Raw genomic sequence first — 13,716 nt, 5'->3', positions numbered from 1 at the left:
ATAAGTGACAGTCAATAGAACTAAATGGAGTGCTATTAGCCTTTTGACCTCTAGAGGGAAGTGTTGACCACCTCTGCAAGCCCACGATAGATTTTTGCCAGATGACAAACTCCTTTCCGCTCCTACTATGCCGACAGCTTGACTCATGAATTTTAATTAGTTTACGTGACTGGACGCTTCGGGAAAGTTATCAAGTAACGTCAGTATTGCATGATTAATATTTATGAGCGAACTCCTACTCATACTGAGATTACTTTTCATAAATGTATATATATATATATATATATATATATATATATATATATATATATATATATATATATATATATATATATATATATATAAAGGAAAGATGGAAAAGTAGGGGAAAAAATATATATATAATTATAAGTTGGCCGGTAATGCTAACTTTCAACGCAAGGTAAGGTCTTAAATATTACGGTAACCAAAACAAGGCAGATCTTCCGGTACCTGAAGATCCCAATGATGCGTAATTTTTCACAGTTAGCCACCACCCCTGTTGTTAAATAAGAAATTAAAGTAAATGATAGAGACCGATGCCAATTTTAAAGCAATTTCCGTTAAACTAAAACTGCTAAACACGGCCATTGCGCAGGTAAATGCGTAGCCCCGCCCTCAAAGACGTCACAAATAGAAAGTCGACGTCGAGACCTCTGATTGGCTAACACGCAGTAAAGCCTGTGTCACGTAGACCTAGCATACTTTTTAGTCATTTTTTTCCCATGAAATGTAAAGCATTTTAGCTAATTTATGCGGGGTGTCCCAATTATGGTTGCAATGTGATCACTGTCAAACTCCAAAATCAGATTATTTCTATTTCTTAAAACATATGAAACGAAGTTACATATTTGTACTACGTTTAAATTTACTGTACGCAAAAAACCCTGTGGATTTACACAAACTAAAAAAAGTGTTAGGTTGTGCCCAGCACTCTCCTTCTTCATGCACACAATGCAATCTGTGTATTGTTTCATAAATAATACTACTTATTTACATACTGCAGTTTACAGTGGTAGGTGTATGCACATTTAGGCAGATAATAGCCTTCAATGCTGAAAATATACATAATGAGCAGTTAAATGAGGAATTACAACTCTGAAAAAACATGCGCGCCTCTCTTTCATTGTGTGAATGTCTTTGTATTGCTTTATCTCTTTCATGTCCCACCTGGGGCACTTTTTGAAACTTTATTTCCAAACTCCATTGAAAGCTAATTACTCTTATTACAGTGCTAAAGTTTAATTGCATTTAATGAGCTGTGTGTGTGCAAGTGCAGCGATCTTTAATCTATCTTACCACACATTAAACTGACCCTGTTTACCTCAGAAGCGTAATACTTTAATCAATAAATATCCAAGATAAATGATTCCACAGAGGCAAACACACACACAGTAAACAGTTCTGCTCAATATTCTTCTCATTTTGAGTCATGGCTGACTTTATGAAATGAATCACACATTAGTCACATATTTAGGTCTGTCAAACACTATCAGCCAGAAGATCTTTCAGAACAATCTGTATGTGTGTGTGCGTGTGTGTGTGTGTGTGTGTGTGTGTGTGTGTGTGTGTGTGTGTGTGTGTGTGTGTGTTTCAGTGACCATGAAAGTACAGGTAAAGTGTTTCTCATCAACAGTCACAAGAACCTTTTATTGGTAAACGATAATGGTTTTGTGCATGGCCGTGATGAAAATGCTGGGGTTTTCAAGATCTGGTTTTAGATATTCGTCACCACACCTTCATATAAAGAAGATGACGGAAAGTATGATTAGCATATGGTAGCCTACTCAAAAAAAATGCATTTTGATGATATATGATGATGATATGAGTGGGCAAATGTGACATGTTTGTAAGTGCATTCTTGTTAGAGTTTGTATATGTGTATATATTTCTGTGCATGCATGCTTGTGTATGTTTTGATTACGTGTGTGTGTGTGTGTAGGAGGCTTCAGGGTTAAACAGACGTTCTATCAGCAGTCTCCTGCAGCAGTGGCTGTATTGTCTACTTGAATGCCTGAATTAAAGGACTTTGTCTCCTTTGTGAAGGTAATGGCCTCCTTCACACAGACAGCACAACAATGGAGACTGAACAGAGGAACCTCATCCCTCACCCTCCATCTCCTCCCTCCTTTTTCCTCTTCCATCATTTATCATCCACACCTATCCCTTCACCCTTCAGGAGAACGTGACATCATCCAACACTTGTTTACGTAAATGTCCTTTCCACTTTATTTGCATTTAAATTCTGGGTAGTTTTTATGGTATCCTAATCGGATTCAATACAATTGACCAAAAATTATAACATGAAAAACTCTGTAATACAGTGAACCTTTAACAATAACAACTCCTAACTCATGATTTTTAAAGTTCTATTTAACATCATCTACTTTTAAACACTTTGTCACAAGATATAAACAGCATAGCAACTGTGTTTTAAAACATTTTTTTTTTGTGAACAGAAGAAGTGTGGAAAAGCACTTGTTCTATATACTTTCCTCGATTTCAGACAGTAATGACCAAGCTGACATCATGGTAAACCAAATTTAAAGTCGATAACTCACCCTCATGTTATTCCAGACCCAAAAGACTTTCATTCATCTTCAGCAGTTTGTTTCGCTGAACATAATCAGTGTTGATTATGTTCTGGGGCGCTCTCCAAAAACTGGGGAGAAAAACTGCTGAATAATTTATATTATTGTTTTCTTTGCATACAAAAAGTATTCTCGTAACGTTGTAAAATGACATACGAACCCCTGATGTCACATGGACAGTTTAACCGATGTCCTTGCTACGTTTCTGTGTGTTGATCATGATAATATACTCACCTATGGAGTGTCAGAGAGCTCTCACTTCATCTTTTCCGGAAGATGAAGGAAGGTCTTATAGGTTTGGAACAACATTAGAGTTAATTATTAAAGACAGAATTTTCATTTTTGGGTGAAATATCCCTTAACATACATACTGCATGAAGACCACCAATGTAGTGTAAATGCATTAGGATAGCTGAGAAACTGACATGAATTAAAATCAATATGCTGATGACCCTCAATACGAAAAAGTGACAAATTGTTGAGATTTTTTTCTTGATATTTCGTAACTTCTTTTCTTTCATTTGACCAGTATTTCCAAAACTGTTTCTATTTGTCAAATAGACCTATAACAAAATGGTTAATCACTTCTTCACCTCACTCTCAATATTTTATAGTTAAATATTTTTCCAAATTAGGCTTATTGGGAACACGTGCAGTTTCCAGCCGAGATAAAAACTACTCAACCAAAAATTTGGAAGGCAACAGGTTCTGTTTTCCCTCTTTGTCAATTGTGTGAGATTGACTTATAAAAGTTTCAGTGTGCTCCAGTGGAGATGTTCACCTCTATTACCCTCTTCAGCCTCTTTGCTGGATCCCATAATCCTGTCAGGGTCAAGCACAGCAGCACCTCGCGTCACTGACCAAAGCCTTGAGGAAAAACGCATAGAAGAAGATAATGATGATAAGTGTTAGGAGAAAGAATATCTGATGATCTTGTGCTCCTTCAGATAAAGTCATGAGGCACGTCCTGCCTGATCTCTATCTGCTCCCATAATGCTTTTCGCCAGCAACCCCGACCCACTCATCGCTATAACGATCAGAGACAATCATCTTCAGACAGATCCGAGATAAGCTTCTTGTTGGTCTTTGATTGGCTTTATATATTGAGATCAAGCAAGTGTGTGTGCTGAACATGTGCAGTTGATGATTCAGTTCCTGTTATTTCACAAAAGTGATGCAGAATGCTAAAACAATAGGTTTTTATAAGAGATTTTGCATACAGTGTTAATTTATGTAGTGTCAGGTAGGGGTTTCGCTGGCTACGTCAGTAACCGATTCTGAGAGGAGTCGTTATTTCAGTGAAACCCTGCAAAAATCATCTTAATTTTATCGGTTAAGCACACACCAATGCCGTACCTCTTCCCTCTTTATCAGTTAAACACATACTGTGTGGAAATGAGGATCTCCAGCCTGGCGCTGCTGCTGTCTATTACCCACAATGCTCTTCAAGTCTGCTGTAATAATGGTTATGCAAATGATATGTAAATACAGCTAATAGGCATGTTTCATTTGATAAGACTTACAGAGGCTTGATGTGCTGGGGAAATATCATAGATGGACGGGACAGAGATACTGTAAAGAAAAGTAGACTAGTTATTATAGCATCAATCACATTCCTTTTAGCAGATATTATTGTGTTATGATGCAAATCCACGTCAGAGTTTCAGTAGCTGGGAATCTTTGGTGCCTCTGCCAACAAATCATATTTTACTTGAGCTGTGAATTCAAATTTGCAGGATGTTTTGTATATAATGAACAGACTCTGTCAAGAAGTGTCTAAGTTTTCCTTGTGGACTGCGATGGAAACAAATAAAGGCTAGGCTGGAATTTCATGAGCCAGTTCTTTTCAGTGAATCAAAGCACGTATCGCAACAGTATAGTCTGAATGACTCTTATGTGAAACCAAAACATACAGCGTGTTACGAAAATTTTTGTCATCTTTCTTATGTAGGCCTAATAACTGATACAGAACTAATACATTTTGTTGTGAAATTAAAGGGATATTTCACCCAAAAATGAAAACATTCCACAATTTGTGTCACTCTATAGCGGCAGTTTTAAAAGTATCACATTTGTAAACAACGTATGATGTGGATATGTTGTTCAGATCAAAAAATAAACAAATAAACAGCATATCTGCATCTGGTGCTGCTGACACAGAACAGCATACAATGCCTATATATGCCTGTGATACTATAGCGTGACGTGGAGTTATTTTAGTTTTCTTTGCACACAAAAAGTAGGCTGTTCTTGTAGCTTTAACATTACAGTTGATGTCACATGCACTATTTCGACAATCTTAATTTACAATATCACGCAAATTTCACAGCACACGTTCAAAGTTTGTGCTTTTTTGCTTTAAAAACAAGTTTCCTCAGCTGAACAATCCATATGCCATTAAACGAAAGCACAATCCAATGGACGCACTGTACTTCAATCCCTCACAGTCAAAAATAAGGTGCAACCCCCGCCAATCAATAAAGATTAGTGAATTGGGTGAAGTGTCACGGAGATCGTTTAGAAGTACATTATGGTTGAAAATGATTGAAAGATTGTGGAGATTTCAAAGGCTAGTTTACAGAAGTACGTTCACACTCCCTTCTCAAAGAGGAAGAAAGATTTAATGAGTTATGAGGAAAGTATGCCATTAGGGGTAAGCGCAAGGGGTGCTGTGTCATCAGCGCGCACACACCCCGCGGGCCACTGCCCCCCTGAGAGCTGCTAATGATGGAGAAAAACACAGGCAGACAGACCTGGTCGCATTTGCAAAGACTACACATGCAAATATGCACACACACTCACATGCTGAGGCTCTGATTGAGTTTTCAGCTCTCTGTAGACATCATTACTAACCCATCATAGATTTAGATTCTCATGATTGCACTTTGTGTTTTTTGTGTGCGGCTGGCGAGAGGGAGATAATGCTTATCTGTTCGCATTATTAAAGCACGGCGATATCCAGTGTAACACTCTATGACACTTACGTGTTTCCCTGTGAGAACTCGCACAGCCAAAGGCCTTTTCTCCTCATTCACACAGCAGCGTCTCATTTTCTGAGTTTGCTTTTGACTTTTTAAAATTCTAAGTTTGGATGTTTTCCTCTTGGGGTCTCTCTTACGTTGGTTGCACCTCCCCCTCCCAAAAAAAAAAAAACGTTATATCTTCACACCTGCATCCAATTACTCTGATACCGGCGGTTTTGAATCTCAAGAGAGGGATCCGACTCAAATTTGAATCAGTTCTGAATCCCCAAAAGAGACGCGGAACTGCTCCGGGACGCGTGAACATGTGCAGATCTGGAGAATGCTTTGGAGTTCGAGGTGCGACTGAATTAACCTTCCCATGTTTCAGGGAAAAAAGAAACAGAATAATAATATATTCAGAATAAGAGCGCGTATGTGTTGTTTATAAGCGCTTTAAGATATGAAATAATGGATTTGACTAAGTTTGCCATGTTATTGGTTTCAAATATAGTTTACCAAAAAGTGAATGAAAGTAAATAAAAAGGTATTTTGAAAAATGAAATGAAAGCCATGTTATTTTTTAAGTTGTTAACTAAACATTAGGGGAATAAAATACTATTTTATGTAAAAGAAAATCACCTTTAATTCAACGCAAAAACAATTATTTCTGCACCCAATCCAATAGGGTCATAGTTTTTCCACATTTTCTTTAAAAACTGTACACATCTAGTTGGAAATAATAATCGCCGCTTTGCGGAGTTCTTGTTTTTATGGCAACTTAATCAAAGTTAAGCAAGCAAAACATGGATTTGGTTTAGAGTCAGGGAAAGCAGTAAGTTGGATGAATGAACATGCTAATGTCTTTGTTTACTCGAAACAATCATCGTCATCATCGCTCAAGTATGAAATCAAAACGCACACGTATTACTGACATTACGCGGTGCGATTTAAAAACAAAATATGGACAATTACAGCAAAACAAACTGGATAATGAAAACGCATTGTTTACACGCCAGTTAATCTAAAGCTCTCGGAGAACTGCTTCAACCGCTGGAGGCTAATGGACCCGGGGCCATATTACGTCATTAAACGAATATTGACTTTGCTCTTGTGTAATTATACGAAGCTCCAGCAGTGTGAATAATGCAGGATTCTACATCTTTTTTCGCAGGCTTGTGGCTACTGCAGTTTTACGATGTGCTAAACAATGCGATAACGAGAGGGTTGCGTGTTTCTCTCTATTCTGCTTCTCTTCGTCTTTTCATTTCTCTTTTACCTTATTTCTAAGGTAACGTGAACCACACGCATCCATACTCTCTAAGAAATGATACAGTCACACCAACATATACCCTCTTCTCTCCTTCCGGAAAGTCAAAGTGCGGTGTCATTAAGAAGAGAGATTAAACCCTTTTGCTATTAATGCCACCACAGGAAATATCAAACAAGCAGAAAGAACAACCCGACACCACCCGCTGCCCCAGGAAATGTGCCTACCTTCTCACACAAGCCCCCCTGAAAACTAATTAGCCACTTTAGGCTGCAATATTGGCACTTGTAGATTGAATTAAATGCGACAATCTCTTAAGACTTCTTTTAAAGTCTTTAATTAGATGTAATAAATGGAGATGCTGCGGAGTGTCGTATTGAAGTGCATTGAAGGCTTGCTAATCACTTTAAAAGCTCTGAGGCAGATGTCAAGATTGGTGTGACGCGTGGCATGAAAATGTGAACCGTTTAAAAGGATTTTTTGTCTCTTTGTGTATTTGTGTGAGTGGTATAGGTACTGACGTCTTTTGAAATAGAGAGAGTATACGTGGGTGAGGGGATATGGACCCCTGAGAAAGAATAGGAAGGCTGATGCCACACACATACATGCACACATATTCACTGTTACAGTAAATGTAAGCATAGAGAGTGAGCGTTATTATTATTATAACAAAAATATTTAAAATTGGAAAACAATTTTTTACAGTTTATAGTTTATTTGTTTACAGGCGAAATATAGATATAGAAATATAGATTTAGATATACCTCTGTTTTTGGAGTTAGGGATCCGCTATATACGTTAATGTATTGTATAATACAAACATAACACAAAATTTTCACAATTTTTAAACGTCTTAGATTCTGCATGGCCTTATGGCTCACGTGAGGATTAAATAATTTTCTTTACATGCGGATTTAAGAAATAAATGCTAATAAAATTTTCTTTTGATTTCCTTTTATAAAACCATAACTAAATTAGTTTATAAAAAATACCTTTTCTAGATTTCTGCCCAGCTATGCTTTATGAAAGCTGTGCTCTATATACATGATCTACCAATATTCAAACTATATATATTTATATATATATATATAGGGCCTATATAATATACTGAAATTAAAGTGCAAAGTTAAGAAATAAAATATTTTTTTCTATGATAACCTTTTATAACAACGGACTGAATACTTATTGTGACAAGTTTATGGAAAGTTCTACATATTTTTATAGAAATATAAAAATATATATATAATCTCTCTCTCTCTCTCTCTCTCTCTCTCTCTATATATATATATATATATAGAGAGAGAGAGAGAGAGAGATCTAATAATATATATATATATATATATATATATATATAGATATATATATATATATATATATATATATATATATATATATATATATATATATATATATATATATATATATATATATATATATATAGTTAATAGTTAATAGCTTTGTATCTCAATACAGCATTTCAGCATTGAGTAGCACAATAACATTATTACCAATTGGAGGCATATGATTTTACCCAAGTACCATCATGGAAACTAATATACAAGAAAAACTGCAAAACACATAAGTTTATAATTTCACGATTTTCTGTGTAGATATATTTAAATGAGACATGTGCATTCAGGGATGAAGGTCCAGGAGAAAAAGTTACAGTAAAACAGACATTGAGGGAACCGCACATGCTGTCATCCTATGTCCTATTTTCTGTAAATGTCAGAGATAATGATGTGTTTTAAATGTAACTGCACATACCCAGAATGAGGGCAGCAAGAGCAGAGGCCATATATGTGTCAAAAGAAAAAATGCTGAACATGACACGTTCATGATATAGAAAGGCAGTCCCCAGTTCTGTTGGCAGGTCTCCCTGTCAATCTCACAATCTGTATTCAGCCTCAAGACAGGCTGCACAGGGAGATAACACACACACACACACACACACACACAGTGGGCACAGGACCTGTCAGCTGGCAGAAAGACACACACAAACCCGTAATTGTTTGAGAGCTTTCTTAACTGAACTCTTAATGCTGAAAACGAAAGGTTATTAAGAGCCTCTGTGATTCACCAGCCAAATAGAGTCTCTCTCTCCTTCTTTAACGTTCACTTTGGCTCTTAAACGGCTCTGAAAGATTTCCACACAGTGCAGGTCACCACTAAATTGCACCTTATTGATAAGCTTCCAAGCTCACACTTGCCATCACTTTTCATATTTAGCATTGCATAACTGTTTATCGAAGTAACTGCGAAGATGCATTGATTATATGTACATATAAAGATGTCTTCCTTCTCCTGAGGTCTTCGTTTTGTTATATTTGGACGTGTTTCCATGTCTTTGGCTTTTACACATCAGTGCTGTATAAAGAAGTCTGTATGTGTTTAAGTCGGTGGGACAAAGCTGCATTATGCATTGGCTCTGAAACATAGATTTTATTCAAACAAACAATTAAAAATTGTGATATCTGCTAAAGTACAATTAAAAGCAGATTCGCACACATCCGCAAAACATTCTTTCCGATGACACATCAACAGCCTCGAAAAACATAGTCAATGAGAGCTATCATCGTTGTTAAACGGCAAATATAATCGCTTTTATTTTCTTATATACATTTTAGATAGGATGAAGAATACGTGAAAGACGGGAAACAGAATATGAAGGAGTAAAAAAAGAATAAGTCAAAAAGGAAACGTTGCGCTGCGAGAAATTAGCACGACGTGAAAGTTTTCCAGAAGAAGTTCTTGCATCCGGCTTTGCGCTCGCGAGGTGCCAGCATGGGACCGGCGGCGCGCTCGAGCTCCAGACGCACTTCGTCCTTCTCCACAGCGCGAGACAGATCCTCGGGCTCCAGCGCTTCGTTTTCCGCTTGCACGAGGTCCGACAGCAAGTCCGCAAGTGTGTATCTGGCGAGTTCCTTTGGAGATGAAGAGAGAGAGAGAGAGAAACAAAACTTTAGCGTGTCTGCGTAGTTGTGCGCTCGAAAGCGCGAACGCTCTCAGAAAGAAAAAAGTGTTTCACTAGGGTACGAAAGAGCAAAAAGCAAATAACTGTCTAACATGTATGCACTGCTTTAGTTTTACATTTATTTCAATCGCTGTCTTAAATGAAGAAATGTGTTTTTAATTATTTTAACTGCAGTCGTACTGTCTGACAACCACCAATAGTGATTTCTTTCCTTTTTATACGTGGGCTAAATGTTTCTGTTATATTGGAATTTGTTATTTTTGCTTGTTCTGATTCCATAATAATCCATTTGTTCGCCTGAGATTACATTAATCATAGCCAACGTTATGCGAGTTCAAAAGATCTTTCTATATATTCTCAATGAGTTGCAGAACTCGACGCTTTCGTCGGTTTCAGCACCACGGACAGGGATTTTAGTTAGTTTGCTACCCTTTTAAAACTCGATATAAAGTCATTCACAACACATACCAAAACTGGTCGTTTATGTGTGCATTCGTTTACCTGTTTTCCAGCCGGGTTGAGGAGAGATCTCTGCAGAAGTTGGCGGAGTTTGGCGTCTGTCGGTGCCGCTGAGACGCTGCTGACGGCGAGCGCGAGGGACAGGAGCGCCAGTGCGCACTGGACACGCGTGGAGAGCATCTTTCAAAGTATTGATTTGGTGGGAAATTAAAAGAAGAGAGATGCGTCGGGTAGCGCTGCGCTAGTTGTAAGTGGCCTCTTCTATCTCTTTGCTCCTTCTGTTGCAGCCCATTCCTCCAAAGTTGCCTTTTAAACGATCCGCCTGACGTCAGGAGGCGAGGGGGGTTTCCTCCGCGTGCGCTCGAGTGATGCTGAGTGACAAAGATGACACCGATTAGGGGCGTGAATCCTACTAGAGGTGAAAGGGATTAATGATCGATTTAACCTGCAATCGTCACTCCAGTGCTGCACACACGTACTGTATCTCGTCTCTTGTGTGTGCTGTCAGAGTTTGCCCGAGTCTACGAGGACGATAAATTTCAAATCGCGAAACTCCGTTAAAATGCGCTAATAAGGGTTTTTAAACAGTTTAGTGCAAGGGAAATACGCCATTGACAAAGTAAACGGTTCTGCGCTGTTTAAGGAGACGTTTCGTCTCTTAAAACACTGCGTCTAGTCCTCACTAATGTGTTTGTGACTCAGAGTGTGAATGAAAGAGAGAGAGGATAATTTCACAATATAGGCATTTTCCGTCGGTTATGAAAAAAGGTCTTCAGAATATAAAAACAACTATAGTTCCGGTCTTTGAATCTAACATTAAGTCTGTGGGGATGTTTCACACTATTTGTGCACGTTACAACAAGTGACTTTAGTGAATCTTAAAGACTGAGTCACTGAATCACTTTTTTAACCGATTCATTCGCAAATGTTGATTCGTTCATGAACGAAAACACCTATTCAACAGATTCAAACTCCTTAGTTATTTTATTTCCATACGTTATCATTACACATTATATTTTTAAAAAATTGAATCATTTATGCAACTGATTTTTTTATTTATTTAGAAACTGGCTACTGTATATTGTCTCTAAAATGCAAGTTGCACATAGGCTATTACATTTTGCTCATTTAACGAAACTGGATACACCCCTGTTATACCGCTTCTTCAAAACCCGTTTAGCCTATATAATCATAAACTATTCGCAGGAAACTCAATTAAGAAGCAATGACTAAAAATTGTTTTATAATTGGACAGAAATCATATTCCAAGGGCAGATTCCAGTGCTGGTTTTAAGTGAGTTCTCTGGTAATTCGCCCAGGGCAAAGACGTTAATTGATGGTGGTTTGGTTTACGCCGCCTCGTGCGTGTGCGCATTGACGTCAGGGTTTCCGAGAAGAGCCTACTTGCTTTCCCCGGGCCGGGCGGATAGTGTGTCTGTTTGCCTCTCCCCTCCGTGGGGGTTCTCGGTCGCCTCCGTTCTGATAATCAAGACACAAGCGCAGATTAAGTAATGTTAATGGCCAGACATGATCCGCGCCGCGCGCGCCTTCTGATCCACGACGCGTTAGAGGAGAGCTCGCGCTAATTCCATCGAACCCGTGGGGACGGTGTGACGGTCGCACCCGCTCACGGCCCGCGAACCCGGTGACTGGAGACGCATCCGAAGCAGCATTATTTACGCGGTTACTATTTTTCGCACACCGGCGCGCCGTGCAAGCTGTTAAGTGCAAATGAATTTCAGACTAACCCTTACCGACAGTATTTTTCACAGCCTGTATTTTTTCAATGCTAATTGCAGTCGTGTGCGCTTCGAGCGCACGCGGTAGCCTTCGGGCGTTTGAGACTACAAACATATTTAGACACGTGGCTGATGGCAATGATTTCTATTAGTGCTATAGAGTTTGGCAGAGGCCACAGAACTGCATAGGCCTTATGAAGTTTCATGAATACCTTTGGAAATTTAGATATTCACAATATCCTGTCGGCGGGCAACATGCAGAAATTCGCAGGCACACACATAGTTAAACGCAAAGGCCATATGCATGAAAAGTTCTTTTTAGGTCAGCCAAGTGACATTTATTGAAATTAAAAATGGCATCACATAAAATGATAAAACAACATTGTCTCACTCAAGAGAGAATAACACGCTTCTGAGAAAAGCTTGGTTTTATATTTTGCTAATAATTCGATGCAATTCATACATTGATAGGCTATGCATTATAAGCATATATGCATTAAAAGTTTAAGTAGGCCTACTTCAACACTCGCAAATACTGACACTCTTACAAAGCGCTCTCCTTTGGTTTAATAAACCTGCGGCGTTTTAATTAAGGCTTTGGTTTATTGAAGGCAGTTTACAACCTCATTTTCTCTTTTCTCTGTAAAACCTATGTTGGGCTTTTCTCATTACAATGAATGTGCTGATTGAAGTTAAAATTGAGCAGCTGAAATCCTACACTGCAGCAAGAAAAGGCCTTTCTGATTAACCAGACAAACCAAAGAATTTTTCATTTTTAGTTTAATAAAACTAATCGCTAATCAGAACCAGTCACTTTTCTTTTTGATTGAGTCAGCCTTCAGGTTTGGCGATGTTAATTAAAGGTGCTTGCTAAGGATGATTGCTTAGACTTAGATACACTTAATGCACGTTTTTAACCCTTAACATCAGTTAAACTATGCAGTGTAATTTGTCCTGAGACTAACTAATTAATTTCTTTATTTAATAAACCTTGCAACTTTCACCTGTTGCATCCTGCACTTTGTTCTTTCTAGTTTACACAAAAATGAAAATTCAATAAAAATGTATGCACCCACAGGCCATCCGAGATATAGATTATAGATATAGTTTGTTTCTTCATCATAACAAATTTGGGGAAATGGAGCGTTACAGTTTCTCACCAATAAATCCTCTGGAGTGAATGGGTGCCGTCAAAATAAGAGTCTAAACAGCAGATAAAAGGACATGTTATTATGGATTATGAAGTCAAAGTTTAGCTAGAAGCAATGGTTTGAAGTAAAAAAAAAAAATTAAATTATGGATTTATTTCAAACATGCAGCTTTTATTTTTTTAAGATATTCATTGATGGATTATTGTGGTGTTTTTAATCAGCTGTTTGGACTGACGGCACCCATTCACTGCAGTGCATCCCTTGGTGAGCAAGTTATATAATAAAACCCGTTCTAATGAAGAACTCATTTACATCTCGGATGGTCTGAGGGCAAGTAAATTTATTTAATTTCAAATTGTGTGAACTTTTCCTTTCAGCCAGGTTAAACGAGAGAGAAAATGAGCTGGAGAAAAATGTGAAAGTGGAGTCCAATTGTTAAGCATGCATGTAACAATGATAAGTCAGGTGTAAAAGAAGAAAATGAGCCATATCTACGGACCAAAATACAATTCAGAGCTAGGGGTCATCTCTTTTCAATTAAGCTTTAGTGAGCA

General features: G+C 37.9%; 1 protein-coding gene across 1 annotated transcript; it reads right to left on the bottom strand.

Annotated features, from left to right (window-relative positions):
* Positions 1-9,266: 9,266 nt before the first annotated feature.
* On the bottom strand, positions 9,267-10,565 carry sst1.1 (somatostatin 1, tandem duplicate 1). The gene is made up of 2 exons (XM_043258322.1): positions 10,315-10,565; positions 9,267-9,763 (listed from the first exon to the last, which is right to left on the bottom strand). Exons 1-2 carry the CDS (start codon positions 10,450-10,452, stop codon positions 9,557-9,559), a joined length of 345 nt encoding a protein of 114 aa, XP_043114257.1. The 5' UTR covers positions 10,453-10,565; the 3' UTR covers positions 9,267-9,556.
* Between the last annotated feature and the right edge of the window lie 3,151 nt (positions 10,566-13,716).

Source organism: Puntigrus tetrazona, chromosome 15, assembly GCF_018831695.1.
Source record: "Puntigrus tetrazona isolate hp1 chromosome 15, ASM1883169v1, whole genome shotgun sequence".
Taxonomy (NCBI): domain Eukaryota; kingdom Metazoa; phylum Chordata; class Actinopteri; order Cypriniformes; family Cyprinidae; genus Puntigrus; species Puntigrus tetrazona.
This window is presented reverse-complemented; position numbering and strand designations above follow the sequence as displayed.

Bases quoted from the DNA above. Each gene is read 5' to 3' on its own strand.
- sst1.1 (XM_043258322.1), bottom strand. From the start codon at position 10,452: ATGCTCTCCACGCGTGTCCAGTGCGCACTGGCGCTCCTGTCCCTCGCG. The intron at 9,764-10,314 runs GTAAACGAATGC...TCATCTCCAAAG, and splicing joins TCAACCCGGCTGGAAAACAG to GAACTCGCCAGATACACACT.